This window comes from Rasamsonia byssochlamydoides (assembly GCF_041956645.1).
Source record: "Rasamsonia byssochlamydoides strain NRRL 3658 unplaced genomic scaffold VTN77scaffold_87, whole genome shotgun sequence".
Lineage (NCBI taxonomy): Eukaryota > Fungi > Ascomycota > Eurotiomycetes > Eurotiales > Trichocomaceae > Rasamsonia > Rasamsonia byssochlamydoides.
In genome coordinates, this window is record NW_027192470.1 from 86,000 (window position 1) to 104,686 (window position 18,687).

An 18,687-nucleotide genomic window follows, 5' to 3' on the forward strand; every position below is an offset into this window, starting at 1 on the left:
CAACGACTGGGGTCGCAAAAATGTCGGACGCAGACGTCGAGTCGGTGAAAGCCTACAGGAGGCTAGTCAACGATCTCCTGGCGAAAGCTGCTGAGGTGAAGCCGGAAAATCAAATCGAGCCGCCTTTGACAGAGGCAGATCTCGGTGGGTCGATATGGCGCATACCGCGACCGGAGGGAGATACAGAGACGGAGCAGAAGCAGCAGGCAAACTTTGCCGCCGTTGAAACTGCGTTCAGGGAGAAATTTTATGAGTTGCTGGTGAGTTCCTGCTTCGCGTGTTCATCACCCTCATGCTTGTTGCTGATAATTAAAGGCCACAACCTCGATCGACGACCCTGCCTTTACGAACATATGGAATCTGTTGGATATCGTTTCGATCTTCTCTGATAATGGTTGGTGTCTCCGCATGTGTTTACGTGCAGGATCTGACGTCGACTGGCGTAGAACAATGCGAACCTGGCCTTATTTTCTGGCTTATTGAGGAGCTTCTCGACAGTCAAACCATCGATGGGTGCCGAAAGGTGTTTGACTACCTTGAGTCGCGAAGGGAAATAAATACTGCAGTACGTCTACAGTATGCGCTTTCGTCCGTCGACGGGTGGACTGACAGCACTGTAGAAACACTTCAAGCAGAAGAGCTTGATCATTCTCCGTTCCTGCAATGAACTGCTTCGACGACTTTCGCGGGCTGAGGACACTGTTTTCTGTGGAAGAGTCTTCATTTACATGTTCCAGAGCTTCCCACTTGGCGACAAGAGCTCCGTCAACCTCAGAGGAGAATTTCACACGGAGAACGTCACTACCTTTGACGAAATCCCGAAGAAACCAAAAGATGAAGAAATGGAAACTGATACTCCTGGCGCAACGGAAGCACCTGCGGACCAGCAACCTGCCGACAGCCAAAAACCTGATAGTGATTCCCAGCCAAAGGAGGAGCTGCCAAAGCCTCCGGAAGTCGTCGTATCTGACAAGAAGGATGCAGAGAAAGAGAAACGTGTTGATTTGGACGCTTTGTATCCGATATTCTGGGGCTTGCAGGCGTATTTCTCGTCTCCAACGAAACTCTTTGACCCTCAGCATTTTGCTTCATTCAGGAGCGGTCTCGAAGCAACCCTGTCGACCTTTAAGCTCATCAATACCGATCTTGACACTCGAAGTGCTGCGAAGACTCCCGACGAGGTTCGCAGAGGCGTCAAACGCAAGCGAACTGGCGATGGTGTCGATACCTTCAACCCGAAGTACTTGACTAGTCGGGAGTTGTTTGATCTAGAGGTAATGCTCACTTGCAACAATTCTTTAGAACTATTCTGATCCAACACGATGCAGGTCAACGATATCGCTTTCAGACGACATGTTCTAGTACAGGCGTTGATACTCTTGGACTTTATCCTCTCTCTTACACCCAAGGCCAGATCAAGGCTACCAAAGTCAATAAACAGAGCAGTAGTTTACAACTACGTTGTGAGCGAAGAGGATGTAAGTATTCTCTCCCCGAATTTTGATTGGGTGGTTTCTCATGCTGTGTAGGCCAAGTGGGCAACAGAAACCCGAGAGGCAATAGCAGAGTACCTCCAACAAGGTCTCGAAGGGAAGTTTTACTACCGCATGGTTGATACCGTTCTCTCAAGGGACAAAAACTGGGTCCGCTGGAAGGTCGAAAATTGTCCACCCATCGAACGGCCAGCGGTGTCGGTTGAAGACTATCTCGATGCACGTGAAAACGCCCTCAAAGTCTTCTCCAGCAAACGTCTACGACCATCCCCAATGGGCTCTCTCGATCTGAAGTTCCTCTCCGACGGGGAGAATATTGCCAGCCTCGAGCGCTTGAAGGAACCGGATCGGTAAGGATACAGATATTCCCCATGAGGAACGTTGACTGATCGTCGACCAGATTTAGCACACCTGCTCCCGACTCATATATGATGGGTATTGTCGATGATGATTTCGATATCGACATGGCCAAGACGAAGGAGGAAAAGGACGATGCGATGAGGGCGAAGGCTAGCAAGGTGTGGCGGACGTTGCGCCTTACGGCTAGAAGCAAGCTTGCTCTGTTCGACAAGATTGAGGATGGCAATAATATCAAGGTGCTGTTTGAGAGCCCCCAGCCGCCCGAAGAGGCAAAGAAAGCATCAACCGAGGTGGACAAAACTCCCCAGAATACGGAAAGCCAAGATGAGAAAGAGCGTCCGGCGGAGTCTCAGGAAGAGGTCCGTGAATCAACTTCGCAGGAGGCAGAACAGCAGGCAGAACAGCCGCCCACCGAAACCACTGCATCATAGTGGCATCCCATTGTCTCGCAGAAACCAGAAACCGTCTATTAGTCGAAGATTTGGGTTCAGCGCTGCCTGGTGCAGCTGCGAACGGATCACACCGACCCTACTGGGGAGGCGCATGGAAACCTGCACTATGATTCCAACAGAAGAGCATGTCGGAAGCGTACACGCCTGTTATCGCGGGTAACATATTGGCGCTTTTTCGGAGCGAGGAGTCCTTGGAACCACCATCACCACTGAAGACATGGCAAGACAAGATACAAGCGCCGATGCCGGAGTCAGTTAATCACATCCGATCTCCGGTGAATTTCTCTCAGGACCAACACGAGGTCCACTGGTCGGTGGAGTAGAGATGAGAAAATGGGCAGGATCGAAGAATGCTCTCGCGGCAGTTCTATGTGTTCATACTGAGCTGGATATCAACTCGCTGACGAAGCTATCTTGATTGTTTACGCAGTCCTGTACAGTAGTGTAATCATATGAAGGCACAATGTGGAGGCGGACCAAATAATGGAAGCCAAGACTCAGCACAATCCTGCAGTCGTTACAGGCCACGCGCTAACCCGTATGAGTCAGGCCAGTGGACATCTGTACAGTACAGTAGGTACCTAAAGTCTGTAACTTTAAGCCCGGAAATTGCAGGGGACGTGCGTCTCCAGTGTGCTAAATTAATACTGATTGGAAGCTTGTTTGTTTCAAGGGTCTGCAACAGACTGCAAGCTTGCATAAGTTGACTTCATAGTACTCTGTACAGAGTAATTACTGTAGAGCCGGTCTTGACTTCATTCCTGAGCTTCCATCAACAATCAACCCCATCTTGCTGGAATCGACGTACTCATTCATTATTCTCTGAGCGCAGAGCTATTGTCATTTGGCAAGGTTGTCTTGGAAAGACTCCGTGTTGGGGGCGGCCCTGTAGTGGCCTGTCGGCGGGTCTGGGAAGAATTCTCCGTACCTATAGTAATTATCGGACAGAAGTCACAGAGCTGGAGGGGCACACGTAGGCTGGAGCAGGGCTCTGTATGGAGGTTCGATCTAGGTAGGTCCTGTACCTAGCCTAGTGGCCAGCGGACGCAGCGCCGAAATTAGTCCAGTTCCCAAGGTCATTTTGCATGTACTCTCCAGTCATGCACACCTGTCTACTCTGACAGTTACGGCAACATCGGAAGCTTCAACCTCCGCTCCGTTCGTTCGAACAGTTTCATTCATTCCATTGTCGACTGCGTCCTTGAATCTCTCTCTCTACCTATGCAGTATGGATCGTTGTTGGGTTAAATCTACGTATCAGAATATCGGCCAGAACGGTATGGAATACTCCGTACTTTGAATCAAAACCCTTGTCGTTGTGATCCACCCTGAGGTACTGTATTAATAGCCGAAAAACCTTGGCAGATCAAGAACTTTTCGCAAGATCCATCCAGAAGTCTACTGTAGCAGCCGGTATATACTTTCAATAGTACGATGAATAATGCGAGAGTCTAAAGTCGACGACGACGGAGATAGGAGAGAGAACAATGGCCATCAGGGACAGTTTCTTGAATGACTAGACGACACAGCGAATGGGTGTACAGTATTTCGTCAGGATCATGTCTCCCACAGTCCAGACTGGAACCATGGTGAGCACCTCCATACCAGGGACAGTACAGTCCCTATCCCAAACTTTTCAAGTGTAGACAGGCGGCAGTTTCATTCGTCAAGGGGGCTGTACTGTAAGCCTGGAAAAGAGAAAGCAACGACCCAGACGAGTATGGAACAGGGATAAAGAACTGTTATGATATCTTGCCGCCAGGACCTGTTTCATCTGCGACGCCAGCATTGATCCCGTTGACGTTATTGGTGCCGATTGCGGGCTAAAATGATCTCAACCCTGTTCTCTATGAAGGCTCAAGAGTCAAAACTCGATAGTCCAAACTCTCCATTGCAATCAAATTGAATCAACATATCCGATCGGAGCAATTTCAGCGGGAGTCGTAGCGTTGATGCCGGCAACAACCGTCGCCTCTAGGTGCTTGGCGAGGCGTCATCCAAGACTTCGAACGGCGCGGTGGGCCACCACGGCGCGAGTTAGAGCGATCGAACGTTCGACGAGGGCGTCCGCCCAAGTAATCAGACTTTGTGGGCGGCGGCAACCCTCCACAAATCACACGTGGAGGGGCAGAGGTTAGATCACAACAGTATAATGAAGGGACACGGCGTGGCGGCTGTGAAGGACGGAGCAGCAGCTGGTCTGTCCGTCGGGGCCGAGCTCTGGCAGTCAATCAGCGCAACACCAATCAATCCTCGCACATTCTCGCCACTCGACAGCACAGGTTCTTGTCAACAATGGCGTCGCGGTTTCTCACATGCTGTCCATGGAGTTGGATCTACAGCCTCGACGCGACTCCGTACCGGGTGAGGATTCCCGATATTCCCCGCCGACCCCGGTAACGCGCCATGCATCCAGCCTGTTATGTTCGAGCACTCGACCCTGCTTCCTCAAAAACTCGGCACGATTTGCCAGAGAACCGGGGCTGAGACGGGCTCTCCGCAAGGGCGTTCCAGTGCCACGCAGGGACGTGGGTCGCGACTGTCGGAACTCTCTGAACTCAGCAGTCAAGCAGCCGTCGAGTCGTCGACACGGTAGATCATCCTTGATAGAGAGACTACAGAGCACTAGACACCTAATCTGCAGCCTATCTCCCGGCGTCCCCGTCCTAAATGCCATCGCAGCTTCACGACTCGCGCGACGGGTGACCCCTGCAGCGGGATCGGAACCGGCTTGCAAAGAAGATCTGCCCCTTGCTAGGAGGCTTGCAGACGTATGGAGTACAGGGAACGTACCAACACGCCGTCACTAAGGTTGCAATTCTTGCTTCCTACGATGATGTTGCCAACAGAAGAAGCTGAACAATTGCGTTCTCACCAATAACTGTGCAGCATTCCCCTCGTCATCTGCTGCCGCGCAATGATTTCTTATGCCACCAGACCTAGTCAACAGCCTGTGATTCCAGTTATCAGATCCGCATCCTGACAATTTCCAATTCCAGCACGAGACAATCGATCTAGTGACAGGTACCCACCGCTCCTTGCCACTGCCCGAGTCGACTCAGCGTATGGGCCGCCTTTACTTTGGACGGTGCCGCCGCTGGAGCCTGGAAGGTTATCCCGTGTGCTTAAGCGGGAGTCCCGAGTGTCCTGAGTCTCGACTACTCCGTATTCGTTGATGGCATCTCTGCTCCGTACAGCTAGCTCACAGGTAGCATGCCTCATATCACATTTCCGGGATTCTCTTGTATACCATTGCATGTGCCTGTCTGCTCTTGTGTGCGGGTGACAGCTAGCGAGCTCCCTTCAGGACTTTCTCAAGGCCCACCTGACAAGACTTGCCGGGGGCGGAGGGGTGGTAGCTGTTGGATGTGTGTGTATGCGCGAGCGCCACTGTGTGGCCTGTCTCTTTTCTTCTGTTCTGCAATTGCATTGCTACTCGCCCGGCATTTAGGTTCCAAAACAACGTGATGCAGACAGTCCATGCTCCTGTTCTACCCCACTAAATTTCCCTTTTTCTCTTCTCTTCCCGTGTTCTCTAGCTTCCAGCTTCGGCATAGCAGTCGGTTATCAGCGATGCTTGGGGTCTCTTCCTGTGTGCCCCACTGCAAATGAGCATGCCTGCCTGTGTTGGTCCCCAGTTATCATGTGTCCGCGTCATGTCACGAATGATCTTCTCTCCGGGGATTCCTGCGGCTGGTGATTCCGAATTGGAGATACCGGATCGGATCGATGAATGACAGGAGCATCCAGATGTTGGCGTGTAGCTGAACCCTGGTTGACCATGGGGGTTTGCGATCTGCCGCCGTTGACAGTGGTCAGCGCTCTCCCGTCTGTCCTTCGCCTCGAGATCGGCCTTTTCCGAATGGTCGTCCACCCGCCATCATGTCCATGCTTTGGGGCCATCGGAAGGGTGGGCAAGACCGTGAATGGTCGTGCCCGTCTCTAAAGTTGATCGACGGCCCAGACGTTTCAAGGCTTATGGAGCCAGCGCACTACTGACCATGCGGGTGCTTCGACCACATGGTGTCCTTCTCCAGCTCCGAGCCTCTTGTATCGTCCGTGCTCGTGACAAGGGTTGACAGGCTAGTCAGATATCGCATAGTGGAGCATCTGTGTCTTGACCAAGGATTTCCCATTGAAGGGTGGTTGGCGCCGAGCCCTTGTCAGAGGCTGCCTAGGGTTACCTTCAATGCATAGTTCATGTCTCTTGTCCTATCCATGCATGGTCTCCATCGTGGACTATCTACTGCTAGTGGTTGCTCCGCACCGTAGTACACGGTATGGAGCTCCCAGAGCCCTTCATAGGATCCGGCGGGTGGGCTAAAATAAGCATGAAGGCGACGCGCTGGGGGCGAGACATCCATTCCATCTGTGGCAATCGAACAGAGGACCCAAGTAGCTAGCCAGCCAGCCAGCTTCTAGGACGTTCCACTCCACCGTGATTGGGGGGTTTTGTGCGATGCAATACTCCTGAATCGTCCTCAATATTGAGGTCGCTTGTGGTACAGTACATTAGATATCTGTCAACATGATTGACAAGAGAACAGGATTCCTTATATCCTCCAACCACGTGCATCTTTTCACTTGCTCGCCTGGGAAGTAGTCAGTGGTATCTTCGGTATCTTCTTTCTCTCACACACACTTTTTCTTTTTCAAAGTTGGCCGGTCCTTTTCTTTTCTTCGATTGCAAGTGCATTTTTCCTTGCCTAAGGCTGGTAAATGCCAATGATACATCTAACTACGGCGGACCCCTCAACTAGTGATATCTTCTGTCATCCATAAGTCGAGAAACAACAACTGAGGCTGTCGCCTTCTAGTATCGTTGTCAGCTTATCTACATTAAGATTGCACTCGTGGTAACTCGCCGTAGCAGAGTTTCAATCAATATCACTCCACTGGAGCCTTATGTCAGCTCAACTGATCCAGCGTGTCGGCATTCTTCCAGCTACGTGAAGACAAGTCTTGCGAAAATAAGGTAGGCAGCTATCGAAAATCATATATGAAAGGCTATGTCTGGTTGATCATCATATCCCCCACGTCCCTTTCTCTCCAGCCTAATCAGAACCTATCCTGATTTCGTCATACTCATTCGTCAGACCTCCTCCCAATCACCGATGACGGTGTATGGCGGCGGCCCCTCTTCCCTTTCTTGCCCATCCGATGCTGTTCCCTCAAGGATCTGGTCCGTTTATGCTGACGGACAGCCCATTTTTTCCAATGAGATCAGTCCTTTCTTCTCCCAAGAATTTGTGCCCTGAGTGTTGTTCGGGGTAGCATTTCACTGCAGCATCTCCGTACTGACCCTGGTTGGAGGGTTAAGGTAACCAAGAAGGCATTCCACCCTGCAAGTCGATCCTTCTGCCAGTTTGTGGCCTGTTCGACTTGCACCAACGCCATCCTCCACCTATCAGTGGCTACTTGATCGCAATCGCAGTCGTGTTTTTGGGAAACAGCTTCTCCGGCTGTGAGAGATACGTCGATACTTCGCCTCAGACTTTTCTTTCTCGTCTATTAAAATCTTCGTCTCATCTCAGCCGTTGCCGGGATCTCAGGAAAGTCCTTTCTCCATCCGAAATGTCCAGTCAGTGGACGGCAGCTTCTTGAAAGATCGATGGTCGATATCTGCCGTTTGATTTCGGACCCGTCGCCCCCAGTCTCGCCCCGCACGACTTCAACATCGAACTACACATCCATCACCTTTTGGCGAAGCAGAGAAGATAATATGACTTTCTTGTCTAGCGCTCCGCCCTTCTCAACAGTGGATCCGGAGACTCATGGCGAAGCGACTCAACCCGAGACAGACTTGTCAGCTTTCAAGTCCCAAGAGAACATTCCCTTTTCATCTAATCTAGGCCATCAGGAATATCTCCAGTCGCTGAAATCCGTCCCAGAGGAGAAGCAGATCAAACGGCACACGACGGGTGAAACCTGCAATAAAAAGAGACTCCGGGCATGGAATCGTAGCGATCCCAACATTGCTATCACTTCCAAGTCGGACTCACCGAGTCCGGGGCTACAGAAAACATCCCATTCAAATGGAGAAAATGAGCTGGATGCTTTGGGAGAAGAGAACTACGAAGAAGGTGCTGAGGTCATCAGCCCGGTGGATGAAGCAGATGCCTTTCCAGAGAATGGACAGAATGGACAGACGAAGTCCACTTCTGAACAGGGCTCAGAGAAGAAGAAAGCGAAGCGGTTTCGGTAGGCGTTCTACTGCCGATAACTGTGGAACAAAACTGACAGACACAGTCTCACTCACAATCAAACTCGCTTCTTGATGAGCGAGTTCACCCGGCAAGCACATCCAGACGCTGCGCATCGGGAGAGACTGTCGAAGGAAATACCTGGCTTGACCCCTCGACAAGTCCAGGTGTGGTTTCAAAACAGGTGACGAGGTGAATCTTCCATTCGTAAAAGCAGAACCTAACAGGACAATCTTAGGCGAGCAAAGTTAAAGCGTCTTACGAGTCAAGACCGAGAGAGGATGCTAAAGTCAAGGGCGCTGCCCGATAACTTCGACATGGCCCAGGTGCTGCATCAACCTTACGGTGGCCGGACAACATCTGGCACTCCCCTTCCCTCGCCACGCACGGATCGATCGTCATTCGCAAGCAACGGCGATTCGAAGCCTTTGGTTGTTAATACCGTCAAGAGACCGAGTGGCGATGACTACCCTATCTCACCATCAAGCACGACATCTGCGTACGGGAACTATGTCACTTCACTGACTTCAGGTGCACCATCCGATAATCTCTCCCCGACGTCTCCGACAAGTAACAGAACTCCTATCTCCGCGCCAAGCGCTAGCCTCCCTGTGGCAAATCATCGGACCCCCAGCACGTTGCCTCGATCTCACAGTTTCTCCGCTGCCTATTCTCATGGTTGGCATCCCTTGCAAAGATTGCATTTACCGACGTCGGATTCGCGATCAAGAGCAGAGTCACTGAGCTCTCCGCTTCGACCCCGCCTTCCATACACCGGAGGAACCTTACATGAAAATGTGGGCAGTCCAGTACCGGGAATAGCTCAGCCTCTTCAGAGCCCTGTCTCACGCGCCGGGTCTGATACGACATCTATACAGTCTGGCATGATCTATCCGAGTAGGGCTTGATTTTCCTTCCCCGGACTCTCCTAATTATCAGATGATTCCTCTCAGGTGATTCCTGTTATACTGATGAATAACGTAGATGAGCAGTTACCGGCCAGCCAGGCCCTGCCGTTTCCACGCATCCAGCAACTATCGGATGACTCGCGCGCAGGCTTTCCCCTCGGACCGAGTTACAGGCAGATCCCTACCACTCTGCAAACCGCGCAACTGCCCCTTTCCCAGGACTACCAATTTTCTCCATATACGCCGCCATTTAACCTCGATTCATTCTATCCATACGCACAGGATAATTCGTCGTCCATGAGTCTGCCAGTGTCATACTTGCGCTCGGAGACCGAGCACGATTCACCGAGTACTTTCCATTATCCGGCCGAGAATGAATTGGAGAAATCGTCAGTTGCGCATCCGCCGGTGACGAGGTAGTAAACGGCTGGCTAGCTCCATCTGGATTAAGCGTTGTTTAGGACGGCGAGCACGGATCCTGGATGCTATGGTGGATGCTGTGCTGTGCTCTGAATTTAAGGGCTTCAATCCGGTTGCACCTTATCATTTAATCATTGTCTTCATGTGATACTTCTTCTCATCCTTCTCAAGCCTGCCTTGAAGCATCCAGCTGGAGATCTGACACCCTTTCTCATCCTGTCTGATTCTCTTTCGGCCTTTTTTTTTCTTTTTCTTTTTGAATTCCTTGGGTCTTCTGTTTCCGTCATATCATCTTGTTTTATTCAAGGAGTTTACTTCTCCTAGTGTAATTATATAGTGAAGTTAAACCAGGTGTGTTGCGCTCCTGACAATTATATGTGACATTAACCAATCTCACCAATAGTTAACTGTGTTCCATGAGGAGAACCGCCTATTTCTTTTTTTATTTATGAGTTATGAAACAAAGATAATCACAAATCAGTGCTTGCTTCCATCAGCTATTGCTGGCTGGCAGCAATGTATTTCGAATCGCTTTGTGGTGTCGTCTTTTTTCTTTTTCCCGGGACGCGTCGAGAGCGGATCTCTTTCCTTTCTTGGTGTCGCGATCTTAGATATCACGCGCCCACTTCCTGTTTCAGGCAAATACCATACCCCAGATGTTGTTTGAAGATTCTAAATCTTACTCTGCTCTTTTCTTTTCTTCGACTTGATATCCATACACAACATTGTCGATGTCGCGCGCAAAGAAAGATTTCATTTCAAATGGAATTTCCTGTTCATCTTGACCGGCAGCGCAGCTACATAGTGGACTGTATTGTCGTACAGTTAGTTTGAAACCACACTGCTGCACTGAACCTTAATTCCGGGGTCTTTCACAACCGGAGAGCACAACAATGACAGCATAGATGCCGTCAGTCAGAGGATCTGATCCAGGTCCATCGAATCGAAAGCGATGGGACCGGAAGTATCACCTATCTGTCTCCCTGGCCACTCACAGCGTTTCTATATCCAATCCAGAGGTTGATGATTGCTGGGCGGATGTTTACCGTTAAACGGCTCCCGCCAATCAGACGCTCTGTCAGCGACCTTGGGTGGGTAGCGGCCCGCGCAACCAATCACAACGCAGGTGTTGTTAATAGGTCGATGACGGATGCAGCCTGTCCTGTGAACTATATGCCGACTTGGGTAAGTACCTCTGGTCGTATAGAGGTATATAAAGGTGTTCATGTCCTTGAGGAGTGTCTTGGATTTTGTTTCTTCTTCATCATCGTCTTTTGTACGTTTTCGAGTTTGCTAGAAAAGTCAGCGCTTCAAAAAACTTCCTCCGTTTGTCAATCTACTCTTCAATTGGCAGTCTAAGTACTGTACTCTACGTACAATCATACAAATCATTGAGCTTTCATCTGCTTCCAAGCATATATCACCTCCTTTGAAGACTCTCTCCAATTGATACACACTCCCACAATGGCCCGTCCCTCGACCTGCTGCAACGTTTCCAAACTCAAGGATGGCGGCTGCGTCTGCGCCGCGCAGGCCAAGTGCGCATGCGGCAAGAAAGCGGCCGCCGACTGCACGTGCGAGAAGGTTACTACGGGACCGAAGTGCTCGTGCCGTAAGTTCTTCTCCATCTCGTTCTTGTTCTCGATTATTTGGACTTCTCGAACGTCATGGCTAATTCGATGATCTTTCCGTCCAGGAATGCGGCCTGCCGGACAATGCACTTGTGAGCGCGCGGTGACTGAAAACAGGCCTGTGACTGGCGCTACTTGTCCGTGTGGAGTGAGACCTGCTGGTGAGTTTTTTTTTTCCCCCCTTTCAATCCCTCGATTTTTGGCTGTCTTGCAGAGAGGCTTTCCTTCATGTGACGATATCATCCCACTATCATGACGCGGCAGCCAACTCACCAGTTGTGACTACAATGCTAACGTCTATTATCTACAGAATCCTGCACATGCGAAAGAGCTGATGCCGTGGACTCGGTCGCTAGTGCCGTCCACGATGCCCTCGAGACAGATTTCACCAACAGGACGTGAGCTGGGAAATCTATCAAATAGACAAAACTGCTTTTCTTCATTCATCTCGTGAGGGGAGTTTTTTTTTATCATTCCATTGTCACTGATTGATTGAAATGGTATATATGTTTATCAAACGGGTTGGGATTTGGGAGTTTTCGGATGTGGGAGCATTCGATTGGCTGGTTTGCTTGCATTACCTGTGTTTTATCGTGTATGATGTACAGTATATACCGTTAACTTCCTCTGAGAAATAACATTTTTCCATCACACGTCTTCAGTGTGGTATCGACAATGAATAATGAATTGAATGGTTCGACAAGGACCAGGGCAGACAGTCTGTTCAAGACGATCTCACAGAATATATCAATTAGACCCGGTAGCAAAAGCCTTCTATGGGACTAAACGAATATGTATACCAAGGACAAGCCTTATTAGGTCTTGCTTTGCTCAACTGAGAAAATAATTCTTAGTCTATGCCAGGGACTCTTGTCACCCGGAATGTATATACCTGTAGTATTAGTAGGTATAATTTTATAAGTTATCTACTTTCTAGGCGGGCTCTCTACTTATGATATTCACTTCACTATAGATATTGGGATTGATTAGGTAGTCTTTATTATTTATTATCTACTTTCTAGGTGGGCTCCCTACTCATATTCTGAACGATTTTCTCTTCATTATATTCCTTTTATTGATCAGGAAGTCTTTCTTATCTACTTCTCAGGGGCGCTCCACATCTAGATAATATTCCTTGCTATAGTAGTGTTGTTCTTGCTATGTCTGTTGCGGGCTAAGCCCATATTGCTGACTCAGCTTCGCTCTCGTTTTCTGATTGGTCCATTTGTTGTTCATCACATGACTCCTGTTGATATAACTCGCGTGCCTTTCTCTTCCTTCCTTTCTTCCTTCCCCAGCGAATCCTTTTTATGAGCTCCTAGTTTCTAGACAGCAAGGCTTTGGCCCNNNNGTCCCTTAGTAATATTTGTCTCTATCACTGTTACATATCCTAATCTAGATATATCTCTTGCTAATAGGGGCTGGGCAGGTAGATTTTATGAATTAGTGCGGTATGCTTATATATGAGTAATGTTGCTTTTTACAGCCATGTGATAGTGTGCAAAATGGAAGTTGAGGTTTTGATATGGTGATGATGTACAGTATAAACATTAGCTTCCTCTACTGAGCAATGGTAATTTTCGCTCATATATCTTCAAGGGTGCCATTGATAAATAATAAATTAAATGATTTAATAAAAGACTAAGGTAGATAGTCCACGAACCAAGTCAAAATTAATGATCTCTGTCTGCATCAAATGCATCAATTGAACCGGGCAGGGAAGCCTTCTGTACAATACATGGACCAAAAAAAATGCATACCAGGTAAGTATAGGACAAGGGGAGTGGTTAAGATGAAATAAGCTCAATATATATCCATGCTGTCAGACGCATATTTATTTCCTCTCACGTGGATTCGTTGCTCTGCTGGTCCGTGCAGCCGTCCGCATCAAAGTTCTTCCCGGCCGTTAACTCCGTGGATCGAACTAAGCTAAGCCGATCTCCGTAACGCAAGACGCCGGTCAACGAGCTGGGAGCACCGCGGCGAGGTCTACTGCTGGCGGAGCACAGTCCTGCTCAGGATCATCTCGAGTTGGCCGTGTGCCTCACCATCGTCTCCTGTTTGCTGTGAGATTGTCATTGCTCGGAAGACTCCTGCCCATCAATCCCTCCGCTTCCCGATTGGAATCTCCAATGGAATTGCCCTGTCACCCGGCCTGATCGACCGTCCCGAATAGTACTCCGTATAACCAACCCCCTTTAACGTCACGTTTCTTCCGGTGCAGCACGACGAAATTTTCCCTTGTTCCGACACACCCACGCGATGCTGGGGTCACGATACGGGTACTCTGGATGAGAGCTATGGTTGTTTGATGCTCTGCTAGAAGAGCGGTTGTTTCCCGGCCACCACCTAAACACTACGTCGAAGTCGAGGCGATTGTTGTTTTTTCTCGGGAGTCCACAAGATGTCGTCAATGCGAGGCTTGGTCCAGTTCATCGCGGACCTGCGCAATGCACGAGCGAGGGAACTCGAGGAGAAAAGAATCAATAAGGAGCTCGCCAATATCCGGCAAAAGTTCAAAGACGGAGGTCTGAACGGCTACCAGAAGAAGAAATACGTCTGCAAGTTGCTATACGTCTACATCCAGGGCTACGACGTCGATTTCGGCCACCTCGAGGCCGTCAACCTGATCTCGGCCAAGAACTATTCCGAAAAGCAGATTGGATATTTGGCTGTCACGCTGTTCCTCCACGAGCAGCATGAGCTCCTCCACCTGGTCGTCAACAGCATCCGAAAGGATCTGCTTGATATGAATGAGCTGAATAACTGCCTGGCACTGCATGCTGTGGCCAATGTCGGAGGCCGAGAGATGGGCGAGGCCCTAAGTGCGGACGTCCATCGGCTTTTGATCTCTCCGTAAGTCCGTTGCTGACAACTACTTTGACAACTGCCCTAACATCATCTCTTCTAGGACTTCCAAATCATTTGTCAAGAAAAAGGCCGCTTTAACTCTTCTCCGTCTCTACCGCAAACACCCGAGCATCGTCCAGCAGGAATGGGCAGAGCGAATTATCTCCCTCATGGACGATCCTGACTTTGGAGTGACGCTATCCGTCACCTCTCTTGTCATGGCATTGGTCCAGGCGAACCCGGAGCAATACAAGGGCAGTTATGTCAAAGCCGCCCAGCGGCTGAAAAGGATCGTGGTGGACGGTGATGTGCCTCAAGACTATTATTACTACCGAGTTCCGTGCCCATGGCTTCAAGTGAAGCTGCTTCGGCTGCTGCAGTATTACCCGCCGTCTGGTACGCAAGACACATACTTCCAAATCTGAGTACGAGCTAACAAGGTTGAAGAGGATACACATGTGCGAGAGCTCATCCGGGAATCGCTCCAGCAGATCATGCATACTGCTATGGACACGCCCAAGAATGTCCAACAGAACAACGCCCAAAACGCCGTTCTTTTTGAAGCTATCAACCTGTTGATTCACCTCGACACGGAACATGCCCTCATGATGCAGATCTCTTCAAAGCTCGGGAAATTTATTCAGTCACGCGAGACCAACGTCCGATACCTCGGCCTCGAAGCTATGACCCATTTCGCCGCCAGGGCGGAAACCCTGGATCCCATCAAGAAACACCAGTCCTTCATCCTAGGGTCGCTGAGAGATCGCGATATCAGTGTCCGGCGCAAGGGCCTTGATCTCCTTTACAGCATGTGTGACACGAGCAATGCCCGGGTGATTGTGGGTGAACTGCTGTCCTATTTACAGACAGCAGACTACGCCATCCGTGAGGAAATGGTCTTGAAGGTTGCTATCCTGGCGGAGAAATACGCCACCGATGCCCGATGGTACATCGATACATCTCTGAAACTCATTGCCTTGGCTGGCGACCACGTCAGCGACGAGGTGTGGCAACGGGTGATTCAGATCGTCACCAACAACGAAGAACTCCAGGCTTATGCTGCAGACCACCTGCTCCAATATCTCAAGGGCGACTGTCATGACAGCCTGATCAAGGTCGGGACTTATGTGTTGGGCGAGTTTGGCCATCTGATCGCAGACAACAAGGGCTGCAGTCCGATTGAGCAATTCATGGCTCTGCAGCCGAAGATGTTTTCTTGTTCGGACAATACGCGAGCCATGATCCTTTCCACGTTTATCAAGTTCGTGAACCTCTTCCCCGAGATCAAGCCACAGCTTCTGCAGATGTTCCGTCTGTACAGTCATTCCCCGGATCCGGAGTTGCAGCAAAGAGCGTATGAGTACCTCAAGCTAGCGACGATGCCAACGGATGATCTTCTTCGGACGGTGTGCGACGAGATGCCTCCGTTCTCAGAGAGGGCATCGGCGTTGCTGTCCCGTCTACACCAGAAGACGGCTGGCACCAGTGACAAGAGGACGTGGGTCGTGGGAGGCAAGGATGCCAACAGCGACCAGAAAGAGGTCTTGATGGCGCAGAATACAGGCCTGAAGCGGACGTTCACGACTATCATCAATGGGACTACTAACGGCACGAATGGCGCTATTTCGAGCTCTGCCGCGAACGATCTTGCAGGACTTGATCTGACCGCGAGCGAACCTGCAGCCCCCAACTTTGCCAGTGCCGCCCACTTGAGTCCGGACTGGGAGATTGGATACAACCGGCTGTACTTTGCTGACGAGGGCGTGCTGTTTGAAGACGCCCAGATCCAGGTAGGCCTGCGTTCAGAGTACCGAGCGCATTTGGGTGTGGTCAAGCTGTATTTCACGAACAAACAATCATTTTCGATCGGGTCGTTCACGACGACTCTGGACAACCGGTCCCATCCGAACCTGAAGATCGACACCAAAAGCCTGCCGGATTCGTCGATCGTGCCGTCGGGGCAGACGCAACAGACGCTGTTTTTTGAGGCCCATGGCGCCTTTTCCGATGCGCCGACCATCCGGATATCGTATCTTGCGGGCGCGCTGCAAGCATATACACTACAACTGCCGATCCTGATGCACCGGTACATGGACCCGTCAGAGCTGTCGGTGGAAGACTTCTTCAAGCGATGGCGCCAGATCGGTGGACCGCCGCTGGAAGCGCAGAAGACGTTTGGCGTGACGGGTAAGGGGCGCACGATCAACGAGACGTTTACCCGACGAATGGTGGATGGCTTCCGGTGGAAGATCCTCCAGGGGGTTGATCCCAACCCCAAGAACATCGTCGGCTGCGCCGTCTACCAGACGCAGGGCGGCAAGACGGGTTGTTTGCTGCGGCTGGAGCCGAATTATGAGAAGAATGTAAGTTAGCCAGCGTCCACACAACTTTACCAGTCGATTTCATCTGTTGTCAACAGAACAACCCTGATTCACGATACTAACCGGGTTTCCACAGATGTACCGCATCACAATCCGCGCGACGCAGGAGCATGTCCCACAGGCGCTAGTCCGCCAGATGGAGCAGAAGCTGTCCCAGGGCACTACCATGGACGAGATCCACAGTGATCGATGAGTGACTCTGCTGTAGTGTTGTATTGGAAGTTGTTTGGCCGCTGCATGCATAGGAAGGATCAACCAGGGTAAAAAAAATCCTGTTTAATATGGGCGAAACAAAAAGGAGCTGGAAACATAGCTATTTTGGTCGTTGGCGATTGGTTCATTGATCTGATCCATCACGACCTCTTTTTTTTTGAGTTGGCTTGAGTTGAATTGAGTTGGCTTGACTGGTTGCATCCTACCCTCTTCTTTAACTTCGTTACTGGTTCTTACTTTACTTTTCTTCCTGCTGATTCTCCTTGGTGGAGAATAGCGATTATTATACCGGTTGTGTTTTTCTTTTCTTTTTTTTTTTCTTTCGTCTTGTTTTGGGTTTTGTTTACAGCAACTTCCATTTCATCATTCCATTCCATTCATAATGGGTGCATGCATGCATTTGATGCAGTCAGTGTATCAGTATATCAATCAGTGTATTTATGTACATACATATATCTTCCTCGTTCTTCGTCTTTTTTTTCTGTCTGTTTGTCTGTTGTCATCCAAGGCATGTCAATGTTAATTAAAGCGACCTTTTTCTCTTTCTTTTCCCTCCTGCTGTTTTCCCCGCTAGGATATTGATAATGCCGGATGGGTGTATGTCGAGAAGGTTCAGGGATAGTCGACGGTAAGGAGGAGATTAGGGGAAGAGGAAGGAGAAGGGAAGAGGAGGGTTGGCGTGTAACTATACTATAGGCATAGGCATAATAGTGGTAGAGGCACAACGTCTTCCTGTCGAATGTAATTGATTATGACACAATCTTCGCCTCAGACTTCGGCGGTCGTTCGCCAAAGATGTCCGTTCCCACACGCACTTCATCACTGCCCTGCACAATGGCGCCCTCGAAATCGGAGCTCATGCCCATGCTCAGCTCGAACGATGCCGCCTCCTCCCCTTCCAGGCCCAGCTCGTTGATAACCGCCTCGCGCGTCCGTCGCAAACAGACGAAATCCTCATTCTCCGTCTCCGGCGTCGTAGCTTTGGACCGCGCTATCGCCCCAATCGTCATCAGGCCCTGTAGCCGCAGACGGGGGCATTTCTCGCGCACGAAGCGGCACAGCGCGGGGGCATTGGCGGGCTCGATGCCAGCCTTGTTCTCCTCACCGGAGGTGTTAACCTGGACGAAGACGCGGAGTCTTTCCTCCGTTTGGTCGTCTTGGCCGTCTTGCTGCTGTCTTTGTTTGCGCTCTCCCCACCCCTTATCCAGCAAACTGGCCTTCTTCTCCGTATCGACGCTCTCGACGGCCCACAGGCCGCGCACATCCCGCGCCAGCGTCACGCACTTGTTCGACTGCAGCCCGCCGATGAAATGCCATCGGATCCCCGCGGGCAGCAGCCGCGACTTCTCGAGGAGTTCCTGCAGGTAGTTCTCGCCGAAGTGCAGCTGGGGGCCGGTTGGCGGGGGTGCGGTGTACAGCGCGAGGATGTCCGAGACGGGCTTCAGCTTGGAGACGGCGACTAGCCGGACGGGTTTGTTGTCGCGGCTGACAGGCGACTTTGTGGATGCGGCGGCGATGCGGGATGTCACGGAGGAAAGGTTGGAGAGGAGCGTGGCGGTGCGAGTGGGAGATGCGGTCATTGTTTCGGTTGTCGTGGTGGTGGTGGTAGTCGTCGTATTCGTTGTGTCGGGGTCGGCGGAGGAGGAGGAGGAGGGGTTGTTATTATTTAGTGATGATTCCGTCGAGGTCATCGCAAAGATCACCACACAGTATCGTTTTCAGTCGTATATGGATATTAAAGAGTAATAAGACAAAGAAAGAGAAAGAAGGGAATTT

At 50.5% G+C, this 18,687-nt stretch overlaps 6 protein-coding genes across 6 annotated transcripts; 5 read left to right on the plus strand and 1 right to left on the minus strand.

Moving 5' to 3' along the window:
• Nucleotides 1–20: 20 nt before the first annotated feature.
• On the plus strand, nucleotides 21–2,284 carry VTN77DRAFT_9345 (uncharacterized protein; the record flags this gene model as incomplete). Its single annotated transcript, XM_069425943.1, has 7 exons — nucleotides 21–260; nucleotides 316–394; nucleotides 447–565; nucleotides 621–1,274; nucleotides 1,329–1,478; nucleotides 1,530–1,843; nucleotides 1,894–2,284. The coding sequence occupies 7 exons, from the start codon at nucleotides 21–23 to the stop codon at nucleotides 2,282–2,284; spliced, it is 1,947 nt and encodes a 648-aa protein (XP_069273946.1).
• Nucleotides 2,285–4,620: 2,336 nt separating this feature from the next.
• On the plus strand, nucleotides 4,621–5,115 carry VTN77DRAFT_9346 (uncharacterized protein; the record flags this gene model as incomplete). Its single annotated transcript, XM_069425944.1, has 1 exon — nucleotides 4,621–5,115. The coding sequence occupies one exon, from the start codon at nucleotides 4,621–4,623 to the stop codon at nucleotides 5,113–5,115; it is 495 nt and encodes a 164-aa protein (XP_069273947.1).
• Nucleotides 5,116–7,916: 2,801 nt separating this feature from the next.
• VTN77DRAFT_9347 (uncharacterized protein) lies at nucleotides 7,917–9,836 on the plus strand (the record flags this gene model as incomplete). The annotated part of the gene is made up of 4 exons (XM_069425945.1): nucleotides 7,917–8,506; nucleotides 8,555–8,692; nucleotides 8,747–9,405; nucleotides 9,493–9,836. The coding sequence occupies 4 exons, from the start codon at nucleotides 7,917–7,919 to the stop codon at nucleotides 9,834–9,836; spliced, it is 1,731 nt and encodes a 576-aa protein (XP_069273948.1).
• A 1,464-nt stretch (nucleotides 9,837–11,300) lies between these two features.
• VTN77DRAFT_9348 (uncharacterized protein) lies at nucleotides 11,301–11,869 on the plus strand (the record flags this gene model as incomplete). The annotated part of the gene is made up of 3 exons (XM_069425946.1): nucleotides 11,301–11,448; nucleotides 11,533–11,628; nucleotides 11,778–11,869. 3 exons carry the CDS (start codon nucleotides 11,301–11,303, stop codon nucleotides 11,867–11,869), a joined length of 336 nt encoding a protein of 111 aa, XP_069273949.1.
• A 2,002-nt stretch (nucleotides 11,870–13,871) lies between these two features.
• VTN77DRAFT_9349 (uncharacterized protein) lies at nucleotides 13,872–16,891 on the plus strand (the record flags this gene model as incomplete). Its single annotated transcript, XM_069425947.1, has 4 exons — nucleotides 13,872–14,323; nucleotides 14,379–14,713; nucleotides 14,765–16,680; nucleotides 16,775–16,891. 4 exons carry the CDS (start codon nucleotides 13,872–13,874, stop codon nucleotides 16,889–16,891), a joined length of 2,820 nt encoding a protein of 939 aa, XP_069273950.1.
• Nucleotides 16,892–17,660: 769 nt separating this feature from the next.
• VTN77DRAFT_9350 (uncharacterized protein) lies at nucleotides 17,661–18,602 on the minus strand (the record flags this gene model as incomplete). The annotated part of the gene is made up of 1 exon (XM_069425949.1): nucleotides 17,661–18,602. One exon carries the CDS (start codon nucleotides 18,600–18,602, stop codon nucleotides 17,661–17,663), a length of 942 nt encoding a protein of 313 aa, XP_069273951.1.
• Between the last annotated feature and the right edge of the window lie 85 nt (nucleotides 18,603–18,687).